The following is an 18,691-nucleotide window of genomic DNA, read 5'->3' as shown; positions in this document are numbered from 1 at the left end:
GTTTTGCATATAACCAGTGTGAACTAGGGAAGTGCAGATCAACGCACATATTAAGAGCATCATAGGTGCCAAGCATGTATTCACAGTCTCTGTAGATGGATGATAGAAAGATAGATGGACTTGTATAGAGATGTGTTCTGTGACCTCCACTGTGCTCTGTACTGATAAATATGAATTATTATATAGTTATTGATATGTAAAGGGGGAGCGACAGAATAAGTGACTTCTCATCCACCGCCATTCACTGCGCTAAGCTAACTAGCGTGGGTCTCAGCCGTCTGAGGCAGCAGAGGAGAGCGGGGTCTCTATCTCCTCGTCCAGCTCTGGGGACGATGAATCATCCCACCGACAGGCTCGAGTCATTTGTGGCAGTTGCCTTTGATGGTGTTGTATTGTTTTCTCATGTTTCCTATCGTGTGAATGCGTCTCACAGCTTCAGCTTGATGGGTACCTTTATATTGGTGCTCACTGCCCTGAAACCATGTTGCATGATGTCAATTTACATGATCATTGATAAGCATAAGCACTCTGATAATCCAACGCTGATCGTGCTGACATGTTGTCACACCTTCCTTTTTGTCAATTTTATGTGAAAAATAACCCTAAAATGATTGGACGATGTTGGGTGCAAATATGAAACCGAGTCGTCTCCACAGAAGTCAACAGCACACCGGCTGATCCCGCTGTAATAAAGTCTTTGCAGCTAATCAGCGCTGAGAGCTGCTGGAGGAGACAAGGGACGGGCGCTGCAATGATTTAAGAGCCAATATCATTTGTGAGTAGGGAGCTGAACACCAGCCTCCTGCTGCCATCTAGTGGCGACACACGCACACTCCACAGTAGAACCCAAATGACATCATCGTAAAGTGAGGTCATGTCTTCAGACTCGGATCTATGGGCCGATAGAGACCCTCTTTAAGGATAGCGTGGTGCAGGTCAGGCAGGGGTGAGAGAGCGAGAAGGGGGGGTTAATCGTCACGCACCTGACTGGCCTTCCAGACTTGAATTGGCATGCAAGTATTTATCAGTCACAGTAAAACTCTGAGGTGGATGACGCCACCCACGTCAGCACCCGGGTTCCAGACTACCTGGAGATCACCGCTCCACTGGCTCGGCCCTCCAAGACTCTCCCTGCCGCATGTTCAGCTGCTCCGCTGACAGACGTTCATCGCTGAAAGTGCTGCCATTTTTCCAGATCTGAGCTCATTATCTTCACAAACGCAGGCACAGCAGAGCTGAACTGCTGATTCATTCCTGCTCAGGCACTCAGGCGCTATTGGCATGTATCGATTAAACAATACAGCAGGAGCCGTTGCTAAGGCATTAGCATTATTGGCTCTGGTGTAAAGCTTCTATTTTGCTCCCTCCGTCTACTTCATGGGGTGGATGTCACACTTCAGTTTCACATACTCTGCATGTGTGTGTGTGTGTGTGTTGTTGTGGTCTGACTCGATGGTCGAAAGGAGAAGACCAATCAATATATCGAGTGTATAAATGTGATATTGTATGAAGGATTTCTGTCAGTATCAACAGCAGTGGTACGCGCACGTGGAGGTAAAGTCAGAAACCTCACAAAATAAAACTGTTTTGGAAACTCAGCAGGCAAAAAAACTAACAAACTACAGTTGTGTCATCACCTCGCAGGACACAAATGTAGCTGGTGACTACATATCAGGTAAAAAGACTGCCGTGATCTTCTTTTGCCGTCTTGTCCTTGTGTCTACAAATATTCAGTCAGTCAAAAATACCCCCCCCCCCCCCCAGCAGCAGCAGCAGCAGCAACAGGTACCAAAGACATGTGAGGGGAAAAAGTGGTGCCAATTTCTTCCAGTCTTCCCTCCCGCTGAGTGCAACACTCCCCCCTTCGCCTTGTTTCCGAGGTGGAGCCTCTGACACCCGGACTCCTCCGAACTCCGCTGCCGGCGAAGCAGAGCGGGACACGCAGTCGGGACCAAGCTTGGACGCAGGAGAGGGACCGTAAGCAGGGACAGGCAGGATTTTGTGGGGAGCGTTCCGTTCGGCTGATTTGAATTTTTTTCTTCAAGAAAACAAACCACAAACAGACACACACGAACGACAGAGCAACAAAGATGAATTCTTTCGTCCTCCTGTCGCTTTTTGCCACCGTGATCACCGGGAAGTCGCCGCGGCTGAAATTCGTGGTGCACGGTAGGCGTCTGGTCTGGATTCTGTCTTTGTTCACATTTGATCAAATCATTTCTTCTCCCAGCTGCGTTTCTGCTGCCTTCCATGTGTGGAATGAATGAATGAATGGACGCGTGACTGGACGGATGGGTGAGTGAATGAATGAGTGAACGTCCCGTGTATTGTTTTGTGGAAAGCTGCACATTAAATCATAACATCTTATAATTCACCACCTCCCTCCTCCTCCTCCGGCCGGAGTAGTAAATTACGCGCGCCTCCAGCCAGGCCCCGCACACACGTTCACCGCGCAGCACGCGCGTCTGCACTCATGTCCGCACCGGGTGCCTCGGAGTCATTCTCCCAGCAGCGTCGTGATTTGTCTCCTTGACCGACACTCTGAACGACCACGTTCGTGCAACTTTGAATCAAACTCTGGCACGCGCCTTCGCGGGTCTCCAATTAGGGCTCCTGGATAATTGGAGGGCTCGCGTCCCCAACCGCCGCGCAGCAGCAGCCCCCCATCTCTACCTTCGAGGGTTAACATGGCGTCTCGACACGCGGCGAGGCTGCACCCTTCAAACACACGCCTTCACCGCGCACAGCACCGGTGAAATATGGCCCTGGAGGGGTTGACAAAGCTCCCCGCGTCCTTGCGGAGCTGCAATGCGGGACACGGCGTCTGCTTAACGCTGCAGCAGACGAGTGCCGCAAGATTTAGCCACAATAAACACTTGCCCGTGTACATATGCAGATATGAATGTATGTTTATGTATATATAAATATATATGTGTGTGTGTGTGTGTGTGCGTATGCGTGCATCTACACTCAGACAGATATGCGGGGAGGGGGAAGGGCGGGGAGAGGAATGAATGGAAAATTCCTCTCCGACTCGTGGTTATCTATTCTACTCACGTCTTTTACACCTCACACAGCCTTCTAATGTATTCAGCAGTCAATAGGGAGTGTGTGTGTGTGTGTGTGTGTGTGTGTGTCAAGTTTTCTGTATCTTCGCCACACACCCCCCCCTTCCCCCCGCGGGCGAGCACAGTACAGATGACGCCTCCCTCAGACGTGCGTGTCATATCAAACTGCTTGTGGTTTTTATTATTACGCAACTGTAATGTGAGCTTCAGATGTCCGCTGGTTGGTGCACACGCACACGCACACGCACACAGCACACGTCGCCAACACTCCATCAATGTGCGTCTGAGACGTGAGCGAGGCCGGTTCAGCACCACGGACAGTTCCGGGCTCCGGGCTCCGCTGCTTGCTCGGGCGGCTGAAGTCACTTCAGGTTCCTCCTACAGATTTAAGCAGTAAAGTTGCCTGGACATGTTGTCAAGACTTCAGTTACTGTCCTCGTCGAGGTCGGGGACTTTCACTTGAGTAGTGTAACTACATTTTTCAAGTATCTGTAATTCATTCTAGTACAACTTAAAAGTCATACTTCACCCCCCAGAAATGTACTCTGTCTTTCCTGTACTTTACAAATAAGCATCCCGAGCTCCTGAAGGTGTTTTTCCCTCTTCACGCAGAGTGCTGGAAGAGCCAGCCACATTTAGCTTTGAGCTAATGGTGTCCCACAGCCACCGGCTGCAAACAGCACAACTACAGCGCATCATCCAGTAGATCCTCATCTTCATTATTCAGCTGTACGACAGTGAAATGATTAAACTTTTAATTTGAGCTGAAAACAAACTGACACACTAAAATGTGTTGGATTTGAGCAAAATAAACAACAACAAGTGTTGTAGCGTGAAGTATACTGGACAATGCACTTGGCCGTGTGTAAATGGATGTCCTGGGACAGTTTAGCTGTTGGTAGCTGTCATTCTCCGTTAGCGTCAAGCTAAATATACGTGACTGGCTCCTTCTGCTTTGGGGGGGGGGGGGTCTCAAAGAGGAAACACAGGAGGGAAAAAACCATCCTGGAAAGCTCAAGACTCCTAGTTGTGGGTGCTTGAAAATACACTTTTCGCTGTATTTAGGTCTGGCAGTGTTATTTCTTTGGAAACTTCAAGGACAGATATTCTTCATATGAAGGAAGTTGCACTTGTTAAGCATGAAGCTTTGAAGTCGGCTGTGTCAGTTTGGGGTTTTGGGGGATTTTTTTCTTCATTTCTGAATGCGTGTTCCTCAGGGGAAACTAAACAATCACAGCACCTTCTCTCACCTGGGGAATTACGACGCGCATCGCCGCGAAACCCAAAAACCTTCCACAACAAGAGCTGACAAAAGAACGGGACACAGCGACTGTTCTCTTGATTTGATGGCAGTTGGATGCTGAGGATTTTCGCCATTTCCAGGCTTTGTGAGGCATCGTGGCTCATTATTGCTGGTGGTCTCAGAGAGCTACAAGTAAATTAAATGCGCTGAGCCAAAGAATACAGCATTGCTCTGAAACAGAAAGCTACTTTCTGAAGAGTGAAGTACGTTCAATAGCAAGTGTAGCGGCACTCGGCTGAGCAGGCTTCAGTTGCTTCGACTCGAGTGCTGGGTCGAGCATTTACTGCTAAAGAGCATGAGAGCTGCTCCACATATACAGATGCATAGAAAAGTACCGCCCCGCCCCAAGGCGTGTACCCGGGCCCTGTCTACCAAAACCGACCAGGTCCTCTAATTAAGCTGTGTTTACCCTGCAACTGCATGTCCTAATGGCTGCAGTGGAAAGGAACCACTGGCAACACTGAGGCGCAGCTTCTTCTTCCATTTTGCTATGAAGAACTTAGAAGGGAAGTGGAGGCCACTAAGCAGCCACAGGCAGAAATGGAGGCACCAGCTTTTCTTTCCCTCTTGGACTTCTATATTCATTTGTTTTGGCTTTCAAAATATGTGTGATGCTTGCAGGCCTGCCCCCTTAAGACCAGGTTTCCAACATAAAGGGGCACTGTTGTCATGGGTGTACCAACAGCCTTCTATCTGCACAGTCAGCCTCAAACATGCAGCTGTAGGAACCTGAGAAGGACTTTAATTCTACCAAAGAGAAAGCGGTAACATTCTCAGATTAAAATGGTTTGCAGGTCACAACTCCTACTTGTAAGGTTCATCAGAGCGTTTAGTTTCGTTTTGTTCAGGATGATCCCTTGTGTTCGTCACCTGCATGGCACCTTCACATCCACTTCAACCACATAAATATTTATTAGAGGAGGGATTAAGAAGCACGCGAATGGTGGGTATATGATAAGAAATTTATACATAGAGGACAGTGTAGGCGTGAAAATAAGGGACAGGCTGACAGGACATTTTGGGATTCTTCTCACCTCAGGGATTGTATTAAGATTGGGATTAAGTGTTGGGACAGAGTCGTACTTAATGTTCACACAACCTTTTGGAATATGTTCAGGGTAGCAAGGAAATCAACAGAAAGGAGAGGGAGGAGCCGGATGAGACACCTGAAGGAAGAGCGAGAGCACCACTGCCGCCTGAATCAGCTGTTGTTGTTGTTGGGTTCTGCAAACCATGGCTCGGCCTGCGTGTAATCTCTGCGACCCTCACGTGAAATAAATGCATGGCGGATAGTGCCGTTCTAGACTTTTTCCATGCTTCATTTCCAAACAAAGCTCAACCGTTATCAACGTGGACATGAGCACAGGCTACGAGTAAATCCTGCACCACTCACCGTTGCTCGGTTGTGGAGCGAGGACAGAGCTGCCCGCCACCCCAGAGCAGCTCCCCAACAGACCAGTGGGGCAACTGGCGACTGTCAAATTATACCCGCTGAAGTGCACCTTGATTACACTGACGGGCTCAAATGATTAATCTGTCAACAACATGACAAAAGGAGTTCCTCTTAAAGCACGTAACATAGCAAACAAGATCCAGCGGGACTGTGTGTGAAGAGCATGCAGCTTTGAAGGTGATGACATCTATGTCCAGAGAGAAAGTTCACACTTTGGTGAAAGGTTAATGTGGTGGAAAGAACAGGGGGGGGGTCCTTTAATGAAAGAAGATATTTTGAGGGTTTCAGGTCTTGCCAGCTCGTTCAGGCCGTGGTCCAGCCTCACCAACACAAACACAACTGCAGCTCCAGACGCATCTGGAATCAAAACCAAATCAATGTCCTTTGACTGTATTTTGTCCAAGATCATTTAATATTCTGTTTCTTGGACCTGGTAAAGTGGATCAACTCCATTCAAGGATCACGGTTTCCTGGGGGCAAAAAAAAAGCTACAGTCCTTGGTCTTTCAATGAGGAAGCTGCACACAAGGCTGTTTTTCTTGGTTCCTGAAATGCTGACCTTTGAAAATTCAATGTTTTCACAAAGCAGCGACAACTCAATGTCCGATCAAAAAAAAGGAAACACACACACAAGGAGTGTGAGAGAGAGAGACGTGACATTTAAGCATGTCTTTTCCTTCCAATATTCTCTTAAGACCTGGTGTAAGTGTGTGCTTTAATGCTGAACTGTCCAAAACTGGCACTTGGACATTGACTGAGTCCAACTGCGATGCTGCAGGAACCACGTCAAGCATCTGTTCGAGTAAGAAACTGTCAGGCAGGTGAGAGACACGCTGGGCATGCAAGTGCAGACCTTAAGTCCTGTAGCAACGGTGAGCCTTCAATCTCCTCCAGAGATTCAAGAGTCCTTCATGGTTTTTCTTTCTTTAATAAAACATCAGATTTTGCATCGAGAGGCTGCTGCTCATTTTCAAGCTTTCCTGCTACTGTGTGAGCTTCACATCCCACCCCTCCAATATCGGTGTACTCATGACAGTGAATGGTCTCATAACCGTAGGGAAGTCTTCAACGGGAGTCACAGTGGTCCTTCCTCAGTATCGAGGGAGCTCTAGAGCACTACGCAGGGGCTCATCTGCACACTGATAGCAACAAACTAGCACTTGGTGTCCAAAATATGAAGTATTTAGATTTTTCTGCGTCACCAAAACCAGCCTTGTGTCTTAAGACTGATTTGTTTTGTTTAAAATTAGTATAATTATCCCCATAATAATCATAATAAAAAAAGAAAATAAGTGTCATAGAAGTGAAAATTTGATGAAGTGATTTTTTTTTAGAATGTGTTGAACCTGTGACAGTCAAATGGCGTTAAATAAAGCGGCGTGGAGATGACACACTATGTAGCACACGTTCGCATCTCAGTGGGTTCCCTCAACCAAAGGCCAGTGGCACTGCTGCCCCGGATTTGTGATTATTGGTGAAAATACATACTATGGTGAACAAAAGGGCCCAGTGTTACGTGACATGTAACTTTTATGAATTCTCAGCTAACATGAAGCTAACGTTATGCTATGTAGGAAACAGATCCATGACTCCACGGTCACCCTTAGCTTTGCACGTCTTCTTCTTGAGGGCTGATGACATTTATTGTCTTGTTTTGCCACTTACAGGCATTTTTCAAGATACAAACGGTTCCAAATTCAAGACAACAAATGTACTTTAAGCCATAGATTAAGCCAGTGAGACCCTCTGACCTCATTAAGAAATCCCACAAACGCTCAACAATGCTAACTTATTCCCTGGTTCTCCGACTAAATGCTTCACTGCTGAAAACATTGCTCCTCCTGACTCATACCATAATAATTGGATGCATTTCTTTCAAGATATTACCAGCAAAATACATCATTAGTTTAGAATCACAGATAAATGAAAGCGCTTTTAGGAACAGAGGGAAGAAAGAAAAAGCCTGGCAGGCATGTTAAAGGGCTTAAAATTTAGATGTTATAAACCCCTCTTTTAATTAAATACCAACATTCATTATCAAGCCCAACATTTATTCTGTAGAAGTGTGACAATATTCTGCATGTCTCACATATTCCAAAGAGTAGCAGTGATTTGGGTGCCTCTCCAAAGGCAGGTGCGGGTGCAGCGTGCTGCAGGTCAGTGCGAGCCAGAGATGTTAACGGTGCCGCTGAGCCTCCTGTAGGTGTCCAGAATCGAATCCATCCAGGCATCTGGGACGGGTTTTGCCCACACAATTATTTCAGGGATATCAACACTCTCACCAAACACCATTCAGTCACACACCACAGCCAGGTTTCCTGTGTATTCTAAACCACACAGCTCAGCTACTGAGTGAATGAACATCTCTTGCTGGTTCTTGCAGGGCACATGCAATGTGAAATGGGAGAATCAGATGCTAATAGGGCTTCCAGAATGTGACCTGACGTGCTTGATGGGCTTCATACAGCGACAAGAATAATGGGACTGTACAAACATCTGTTTAATTCAGTGTAAAAATTGATAATATTACAAGGAACAGGTGATTAACTTTTGGAGGGGATCCGGATCAAGCTGTCGATCCCAGAGCATCGAGGCCACTGCCAGGAGTCACTCATGAACGGCACGTTTCAATGCACATTTCCATCAAATTCTTTGAATCTGTGTGAAATGGAAGCATTTCCAGTTTCATGAATTTTGACAAAAACAGTGCACAGTTTTCTCATTTCTAATCTCTTGTCATCTTGACCCACAGAACCCTCCAGGTTCCACTTTAACAAGCCTGAGAACTACATCAGCATGTACCACCAAGAGGGAAGTGACACGCTGTATGTGGGCGGCCAGGCCATGATCTACGTGCTGACTTTCACCAACAGGGGGGTCCACGACACACAGGTACTCCTTACTTTCATCGTACGCTTGAACCCTGATGCCGTTTTCTGTATTCTAATGGGATGTTTAGGCGTCTTCATGTCAGACTATTTCCAAAAACTCCTGTTAGGTGTAGATATGAGAATCATGTAAAGCGTAATTATATAGCATCTATAACATGGATATGGTCATTAATTGAGGACTACCGCCTGTTGAGAATTTAGGGGGGGTGTAAAATAAGAGAACAGCAACTAAGTAAGGAGCTGGAGTGAGCTGTAGGTTAGCCTAGCTTAGCATAGAGAGTGGAGATAAAGAGAGCTTCTTTGACCAAATTCATGCACGTCTTCTGAAAGAAAAAACTGCTTATTCGATACTGAGAGTGTACAGATTACTCAAGTACATCTACTTTTTAGTGTTAGCGTTGTTTGAGGATGTACTGTTACAATAAATTACCCATGAAACCATTGTATTTGTGATTATTTTAACTTTAACAAGTGGAGAAAAGTCAGAATGTTTCAGCAACGAGAGAGCACTCAGAGTTAAGATCCAGATACGGTGACGGATGCATTTCAAAATCAAATCGATTCTTTCTCAACCTACGTCCTACCAGCCCACCTAATTTAATCAAAATCCATCCACGGATTTTTTGAGTTCTCCCGCTAACTGACAAGTCAACACCGATGATGGCAAGGAAATTACAATGTATCCCTTGTGTAAATGTACAAATATGAATCATCCAAGCTCAAAAAAACCTTCATTTTCACACAAGAGGTACACATACACCGCCATCAGGATCTGCTTCCTGTCTGAAAGACTACATTGACAGTGAAAAGTTGTATAGTTTGTAAGAACAGATACGTGCATGACAGCACTGCAGGCGCGAGGCCCAATCTTAATTCCTCGTCAGATTTAAGAGTCTCATGTATCCTCCCTCATACGCTGCTGGATGTCCAGTCTGAGAAGGCAGAGAGTGATGAGACGGCGGACCTTCCGCTGACCCAGATCAGCAGCTCATTTGCAGTGAAGGGAGGTTGGGTCATGCATACATTAATGAAGCTGCACTTGATCTCTCCTTGCGAGGAGAGAAAACATAATTCACTCCTCTACTTATGTCAACACAGGCTCAAGCTGGTTCTCAGTGCAGGCTGCGGTCTTAGAACCTACCCAGCCGAAGAAGCCCAGTGACTCATGCAAACATGACCAGGCTCCGTTTCCATGAAAGAATCAAAGACAATGTGAAAAGTGGAAATACAAAAATTGACTGGGGCATTTTGAGTGGTTGCAGCTTGTGAAGGTTAGCCTGATGGAGACAAACAGCAGCGAAATACAGATTTCTCTCGCTCTCTCTATACACACACACACACACACACACACACACACACACACATACATAATACATACACACACACATCTGAATTCTTATTTAATTCTTCAAAGGGTGAGTGGGCATCTTTCTGAATAATTGTAGCGCGAAGGCTTTATTATCAAAGGGTCAGAAACTCAATTATATACCGATGGATGGAGAACACTGGCCTGGTTAAGTTTTGACTGAAGGGCAAAATATGCAGCTATTTTCTCTGCAGGATAAATTCTGGCTGCCTCTTTGCACCGCTCATTCTATTGCTCTCCACCTACATGTGTAATGAGAGCAAGAAGTTCACGACCATCTTTGTGTGGGCTGGAGAAAGGAAATCTGGGGGATGTGAAGTGCAGGCTGATGGAAAGCAGGGGTGCAGCAAGGAGGGTAAATCACCAAAGTGAATGATGAAATTACTCCTGATCTGTAGATCTGTGTGCAGAGCAGCTAAAGCAGGGTCACTTTTTTCATGCAAGAGCAGGAGCAGTGTGAAAGAACTTGGCACGGACTAAACAGCCCTTCCTCCCACAGATCCCCGTGGCATCAGATCAGACTGCGATTGATACCTGCAAGGCGAAGGCGGCACCGCTCGAGGTAGAAACTCATTCCTCCTGCCTGAACCTCCATCACCCCTGATAAGCATTTTCCCATCATTACTGCAACTCATTGGTCATCACCCTGTCCTTCATCACCGCCGTCATCTTCCACCCTAAAGGTTGGTGCTACAGTGTCCTGTTTCATGCAGTTACACACACTTCGTGTTCCAAAGCAAAGCAATGCGAATGCTTCACATGTTCTCATATAAAACAAGATTAACAAGCCTAATTGATGCAGATACGCTGCCCCGATGACATCGTCACCTCAAAACACATGATTTACAGATGAGTGAGTTGCTCGGTGAAGTGTTTGATTGAAGAGATTCCACAGAGAGAGATTTTGATGTGATATTCCAGCTGAACAGAGTCCACAAACATGGGTAAGTTCAGAGGCTGATGAATAATCGTGCCGCGATTGATGCAGTTTTACTAATCACAGGAAAGGCTCATCAGGGTGCGTGACGCTGGGTTGAGTCAGCTTACACGCAGCTGCACTGGGATTTGCAAAATGCTCGTTTCTGAGCACCAGCTGCTAGATGCAGCGCGACTGCCTGATCATACATGAACAAAACATAGGCCACTTGAACAGGAACTATAAAGCGTGCGTGTGCATGAGTATCGTTCCTCTGTCACGCTCTTGAGGATGTAGTGCGCCGCCGAACGACGTGCATTTCTTCTCGACTGTTACAACGTGCTGCACTGAGAGTTACGAGCCAGCTTATAGCAGAACATTTCATCTTTATTTACCGACAGCAGCCTCTCAGAATGAAAGTCACTCCTGGAAAAGACTGTGTTATGTTTCATTAAAATTATGGTCTGGTCAGATTTAGGCACTGCAAATTAATTTCTGAAGGTTGGGAAACAATGTTTTCTCTCTGCAGCGATGTAACTTTAGTAGCTGAACGTTCGTGGGATGATGCATGAACATTTATACATGTAAAATATTGTGAAGTAGTCCTGTTGCATACACAGGACTTGAGCAACCATCACACACTAGAAAGTTGGATGTGTGTTGGTGGAACCCTAACCCCAACAACCTCCCTGAGTCTTGACAACAGTAACCACCATCCACTGAATGATGCTGTTGAACCAGCTGAACCTCATGGCACCACTATGCAATACAGTGTTCAAAAAAAAAATTGTCCTTGTTTCCCACACTGAACAAGAGAATTGTCCCTTTGGAGCAGTAAAAGGCTGCACGTTAAGGGAAGCAATAAAACGCGTCTGAAAAATTGGACCAATGCAAAATAAATATCAGCCACAGGCTCCAGCAAGACGCCACAGAAAATCGTTCCCTATTTTGCTGCACTGCATATCGAATGTCAGTTTTAAAGCTTAATCTTAATTCCTTCCAGTTCTTAATAAAGCCTGTAGACATTTCAAACAACTTTCAAGATCATGTAAGGTAACCTGCATGCAAACTCTCACACATAGAATACAAACAAAAATACACCCACTCAGCCACCTACACATCAGCCTACACACCCTCCCACGCGTCAAGCGGCCGTGTTCCTTGGACCTCCTCTTTAACTAGCCTTGTTCCACCAGAACTGATGATTTTGGCACTGATGTGTTTGCTGGAGGCTCACCACAATCAGCCTGATTCCACGTGAGTGTCGCTACAACCAGAATTCACCCTGACGGTTGCGCTAAGTACTCATTTTCCTCCATGCTGTGTCGGGGATAGAAACAGACCACTGAATGAACAAGTGATGCAGATGGAGGTTTGCAGTGGCGTACTGCAGGGATAAGCCTCCTGTGTGCTGTCTGCCAAAACTGCTCCGAGCGTGGATCGCTTCCAGTGTTCTTGAGCAATCCTTCTTTCTCTTGTATCGTTTTGTGTTGTATTATTGCTTTGTTTCTTCATCCCTCCACTCCACCTCTCTCTTCCTCTTGTTTGTTTTTCTCTGTCTCTTGGTGGGACTCCTCTCTTTGTGCTGCCTGTCTCTTTTAATCACTTTTTCCCATATCTTCTGTCTCCTTGGCCCGTTCTCTCTCTGTCTCTCTGCATCCATAATCTCTCCTCCAGTATTTTGCTTCTTGTCCCGCTTGCCTCTGCCTCATTTTTGGTCTTTGTTCTACCTCTTTCTCTCACAGTTGGAGTGTGATAATTTCATCACCGTCATTCAGAAAGTAAATGACACATTCATCATATGTGGGACAAATGCTGGGAGCCCCAGATGCTGGATGCTGGTAAGAGATTTGTCAGACAAATTCTCTGAAATGCTGCTATTATTTCTTGTGTGACTTCCTCAGTCACTCGGCGGTAGCATTTATTCATGTGCTCGGGTCGTCCACTGCGATGGAAGGCAGACGACAAATTCAGGAGAGAAAAGTAGAAGATGTGTAAGGGAATTGATAAAGACACAGGCCAGGAGATAAAATGCCAGATTCCCTCCAGGCTCAAATATCGTCTCCCTCTCCTGGCAGGTAAATGACACGGTGCTGACTGATGTCCAGGGCTTTGGGCAGATAGCGGCGCCCTCTGACATCTCACCTCCCTACCCCTCCCAGAGGTCCATCACCTTGCCTGCAGGTAATAAACTTCAGAGGAATATCACAGGTCAGCTCAAGGGTCAATGACTAGGCGGGGAAAAAAAGGCAGAATCCTATAATCCGAGATGCTTCATGAAAAACGGTGAGACTCCGGGAAGGGCTGAGTCAGCTCCAACTCTTCAAGTTTCTGACTGGGGTACAGTCCCTCTACGTGAGTGCAGTTACTGATATGAGAGGAAATTGTAATCGGTTTACGTTTTGTACCGGCACCAAGATCTGTTGGCCCGGCGTTTGCTGGTACCAACCCCGCCCCGAGCTGCTCCCTGGCTTGGACTTCACCAACATCATCCAGGAAGTGTTGAACCGAGGACTTTGTGTCTCTATCGTGTCGAAGGAACATTATCGTTTCCACAGGCGTCACCTCTGTGGTGCCGTCACACCAGCGGTGTTAGGAGGTCAAGCTCACCAGTGAGGTGAGGTCCACCGGGACTCATAATCACCCACGGATCGTCTTCAAACATTCAAGCTGCTTTCCTCCTGCAACTCATCAAGCACACGAGCCTGTTACTGAGCAGCGTCAATCAGCAGTCTGCTTTTAGCGTGCGGTCAACAACGACAAACTCTGAGCTAACTTGCGAGAAGCAACATAGCGCGGCGGCGTGCCATGCAGATTTGGATGGTAAATTAAGGCAGGGCCATTAGGTTGTAAAGATACACAACTGTGAATTTATTAACAAATTTCCAGAACAGAACGTGGTTCACCAACGATGTTATTCTTCAAGCGCGGCATAGCTGATTATGATTGGTTCACAGTAATACGAGCAAGCCAGAGAATGACGAGGAGGGACATCTTCGGCCAGTGAGGAGGCCTGCGTCATGAGGACGCGACTCCCATCACAAGCCGCTAAAACGCCAAACTCTGGGATCATTAAAGGCATCAGGATCACCGGGTCACTGGAGATCCCACAGGAACTCCCACTGAGGTGATCATGGAGCAGCACAGGGTCGCATTAACTGGACAGAAAGGCTTGGTATTGAAACCTCTCAGCAACGGCGGCTGTACGAAGCCTGGCTGCGCGATGCAGATGGATTGTTTGTCGAGGCGATGGGGGAGGGCAGGTTTGCTCGGCGGGAGGCTCGTTCAGACTGGGATCAATTGTTGAAGCAACGAGGCGGCACTTTGCTCGAACTGAGCAGCGTTCTAATAATGAGCTGCTCTAATTAAGACGTTACCGTCATGATTTTAAGTGCCTCTGCTCTACATCGCTATGGAGACGGAGCACTAAGTGGGGTTACGTGATTGGTTGCTGCTCAACAGTGCAGTCAGCTGTTCCACCTTGATGTTTCTTTGCTCTTGGTTTCCTTTTACTTCCCTCGTCTTTATTCTGTCTGTGGTCTCCTGGGCCTCGCGTTCTCCGTCTTCATCTCAGTGTTTAATGTTCGCTCTGTATCTTCCAGACGACTCCCTTCTGTGTCGCTGCAATCTCTCTACCTCTGAACCTGGTATCTATCCATCACGCTCTGCTTTTTTTAACCTGCTCTTTTCCCTCCCTGTCTCCTTCCCTCGCTGTCTCAGAAGGGAGTCTGTATTCGGCTATGTCGTCGGTGGGAGGTCACGCCGGCTCGATCCGCCGTACGTTTGGCTCCCAGAAACTCCTGAAGACGGAGAACATTTGGCTGCTGAGTGAGTAGGAGGAGTGTCATGCAGGTTTAGACTAATGAACATACAGATGGTGGGAGGCATCAGATATCTACTATCATGCCAGTGGGAAAATAAAATGTGCACATATTTAATGTGTTTGAGTCCTGTTCTTCACTGTGTTAACTCCAGACATTTGGCTCCAGTCGATGATTCTCACAATGTCCTTTTATTCAAACCTGCAGTTTTGAGAACTAACAGTGCTTCCTGTGGTGGAAGCATGAAATGAGGTTTTCCCCACAGATCCGCAGTTTGCCGGAGCAGCCATTATCCCATCTTCACTAAAGTACAAGGAGGAGATCTACTTCTTCTTCAGCGAGATCAACAAGACGGCCAGAGTAGACGAGGAGCCGTACAGGGCCCGCATTGGGCGAATCTGCACGGTAACAACGCATATCCATGAATAAAATACAGTCACAACTTCTCTCAGGAAGTTTAACTTCATGTCTACAGTGGAGGCTCGGTTTGTCAATTCGTTTGTTTGGGGCCCAGTCAGGTCTCTGTCCTCGCACTCAAGATGTCAGTTTGTCTTTTGTGTCAAACCGAACAAGGGATGGAAATTTGAGGCATTCACACCCTCCACACTGAATAATAACCAAAGATGACATCACACAGACAACATACATTTCCATGAGATGCTTTTTTTTTAAGTAACGTTTCTTGAATGTTACACCAAACACAAAGCCAGCTTTGAAGCTTCAAACCCAACAGGAAATAGTAATAATAATAATTCAGTTCCCCGACTTGAAGTCCAGTACGGGTTTTTCTTCATGTTCAAGCGTTCAGAGTTCCGTTCAGAAGACAACAAGAAAATGAAGTATACTTTGTTTCACTTTTAACCCCCCCCCCCCAAAAAAAAAACCCTTTGTTCAGTTAATTATAATAACACAAAAGAGAACAGTCAAAAAAGTTACTCACGAACGTCGGTCCAGTCCAGTCCAGTCCGAAGTCTGCTTACTGAGGCTGCCGTCGGTGGAGGAGCGTCGCCCGGAGGACCGACGGCCTCAGTGACAGCGAGCTTTGGGCTCCGAGGTTCCCGGGTGTCCGCCTCACTCCCCGGCTCCTCCAAAGACCCTGTAACCGCAGCAGGAACCAGGGACAGGAGGTAGGGAGGGAGGGGTAGAAAACGCTGCGTCACAAAGGTGAACGTGATCGTCACGCTTCATGACGATGGCGGGAACTCAAGAAACTCAAAATGGCCGACTGGGAAAACCCCCACCAATCATTGATACGATTTGGGATTGTGGGAAATGCAGTAGAAATCCATGATATCGCTAGTAAAATCTGTTAGTTTTTGTTTTTTAAATCTTAAAACGAAGTGTCTGGCTGATAATCAGCTCCTCTCTGGAGGACATGAAGGGTTTTTCACTGTTGGAACCTCCTTGTTGACTCTTACGGGCCAGCATGGCTGAGGACGTGGGAACAGATTGGTTCCCGAACCGCTTTGGAGCTGGTTAGCACCTTGCATGGCAGCATCCACCACCACCGGTGTGTGTGTGTGAGTGTGAGTGTGTGTGTGGGGTGGGGTAAATGCTAAACACTAGAAAATAAGCCTGCCAACAGCTCTGACTGAATAACTCAACTTGCCCTTCTCTGCCACCACCAGGTGGATGAGGGAGGCATTAAAGCCGTGCTGGCGGACTCATGGACAACCTTCCTGAAGGCGCGCGTGATGTGTGGCGCCGGCAACACCCAGCAGCAGTACAACAACATGAAGCAGGCTGTGGTTCTGACCGCTCAGGACAAGAGGGCCGGGGTCATGTACGGGTTGTTCTCCAACGCATGGTGAGCTGGAAACCAACACAACCTCTGTGGTCTTTGTGAATAAATCCAACTCCAGGTGTAACAACTTCCTGTTCTATGGACAAATATCCAACATGGCCGCCTCCTCACCACAGTAACACTGTTTAACAAACAGTGTTCACAGTAATCCATCACCAAGCTCTGAAGCTGGTTCTGAACACATTGAAACGAATCTGGTCAACTCGCAAGGAGGAGGAGGCCATCCAAGTGTAAAAAAAAACAAACAAAAAAAACATTTCCTGTCGCCAGCAGGTGGCGCTGTGGCAACAACAACAACCACCAAAAACACAAGTTCCTTGGAAAAGTCGTTAATGTAAAAATTTTTAGAAAATGAAGCCATTAAAGTGACACTCATAACCCACAGCCACATTTCCTCTGTTGATCAGAAAGTGTCCTGTCAGTTTGTTATGCTGATTCTGTCTGTGCGAATACAAACACATTATAATTCAAAATGTTGGCCAGTCAGCTGTCAGACATCAGATTAGTACAGAACACATCAGGGTGTCATTTTCTGCAAGAGTGCGTTCCAGAAATGACTGCAGTCAATTTATTTGTCAAAATATTAGCAGTTACAAAGTGCCCTGTCAAACCACTACATTAGCTGTTTTGCGCACCTTATTAATTTTATTTTTATGAAAAGAAATACAGGTTCTCATGCTTCATACATATTTATGTTGCCAGTTACGCAGCTTGCTGTGTTTTTGCAGTAGTTGTGATTTGAAGTACAAAAACTCGGCTCACAAATCCTGTGGGACTAGAATTAATACCTCTTTATACTGATAACTCCACCTGAAAGTGTGTTTTGTCATTTTAGTAGTCGCTAATGGGCAGTTAACTGTTTTCACCTCAAACCAAAGTGTTTGGATTACTGAGCTGACGCTTGCCACAACCAAGAGGTTGTGAACGGATGTTTTTGGACAGTTTAGCTGTTGTTAGCCGTCCGTCTCCGTTAGCTTCAAGCTACGTAGACATGGCTGGTTCCTTCTGGATTCTGCAGTCACAAGGAGGGAATGCAGGAATCTTTATAAGCTCAAGGCAACGATTCATTAGTACTTTAGAGGCAAAATATACATTTTGGCTGAACTTTAACAGTGATAGTATTTAAAGGAGCATTTGTGTCAGGACGTCGTGTGGATCCTGATCTACAAGTGGACTCTTGGCCCTGGTGGAGGTTTCTGTGTTGGGTCTTGGATGTAGTAACTCTCATCTCTGGGTCTTTGTTCAGGGGCAGAACTGTGATCTGTGCCTACTCCATTGAAGACATCGACCAGGCCTTCTCTACGTCTAAACTGAGGGGCTACAGCAGCCCATTCACTGGCAGTCGTCCTGGTATGGTAAGAAACCCCAAAAGATTTTCTCTCTTGTTCCAATATGAAAGAAAAAAACAGAACCGAGCAGAGGAGACATTGTGCCATGTCATGACTCTGCCTTTATTCCAAAGAAGAAGGACTGAAGTGCTGTTTCTGAAAGGCAAGAGATAATAAAACAGAAGCAATTCTTACTTCTTTGTCCAAGGGCACTTTGTTTATTGGCTGGGCCTGCTCTGAATCGATTACATCACATCTCTTCTCAGTGTGTTCGCAAAAACTCAACCGCAGGAGGTAACAACGACATTAAAAACCTCGGGGTGATACGATACCACCCGGAAATCGAGGACGTGATCCGCCCTGTTGGCGTCGCTCCGCTCGACCTTCCCACAGACGACCAAATCACACACACGGTGGCAGACATCGTCCTCGCTGTCAACGATGAGCACTACAGCGTCCTCTACCTCGGAACAGGTGTGTGGCAGCTTCCCTTCTTCTTATCAAACAGTGAAAAACAAAAGGATGAGGTGCTTTGAATCAATTCGACCATCTGTTTCTGTTGAAAGGATTGACGCCCCTTTGTGAGAACTTGAAAGGCGAAACATTTTTTTTGGGTGAAGTTTTGCCTTCACAGTGCGCCATCTGCTGGAAGACAAAAACAGTGAGCAAAAAGAGGCTAAAGCTCCAACCGTAGTGGGCAGTGGACGGAGTTTGAGACGGAGATTTGAAGCCCTGTATCTCT

General features: G+C 46.5%; 1 protein-coding gene across 1 annotated transcript in view; it reads left to right on the top strand.

Annotated features, from left to right (window-relative positions):
- The first annotated feature begins 1,818 nt into the window (after positions 1 to 1,818).
- The window catches only part of LOC147252820 (semaphorin-7A), a 30,671-nt gene continuing 13,798 nt past the window's right edge, over positions 1,819 to 18,691 (top strand). The window contains exons 1-10 of the mRNA XM_086217654.1: positions 1,819 to 2,169; positions 8,576 to 8,715; positions 10,580 to 10,642; positions 12,742 to 12,837; positions 13,075 to 13,180; positions 14,717 to 14,824; positions 15,083 to 15,222; positions 16,446 to 16,624; positions 17,868 to 17,976; positions 18,216 to 18,423. Coding sequence (XP_086073780.1) covers positions 2,091 to 2,169; positions 8,576 to 8,715; positions 10,580 to 10,642; positions 12,742 to 12,837; positions 13,075 to 13,180; positions 14,717 to 14,824; positions 15,083 to 15,222; positions 16,446 to 16,624; positions 17,868 to 17,976; positions 18,216 to 18,423 — 1,228 coding nt within the window. The 5' untranslated portion in view covers positions 1,819 to 2,090. The remainder of the gene's footprint in view (positions 2,170 to 8,575; positions 8,716 to 10,579; positions 10,643 to 12,741; positions 12,838 to 13,074; positions 13,181 to 14,716; positions 14,825 to 15,082; positions 15,223 to 16,445; positions 16,625 to 17,867; positions 17,977 to 18,215; positions 18,424 to 18,691) is intronic.

The sequence above is a fragment of the Aulostomus chinensis genome, chromosome 11 (assembly GCF_037954235.1).
Source record: "Aulostomus chinensis isolate RoL2024-O1b breed Wild chromosome 11, RoL_Achi_v1.0, whole genome shotgun sequence".
Classification (NCBI taxonomy): domain Eukaryota; kingdom Metazoa; phylum Chordata; class Actinopteri; order Syngnathiformes; family Aulostomidae; genus Aulostomus; species Aulostomus chinensis.
This window is presented reverse-complemented; position numbering and strand designations above follow the sequence as displayed.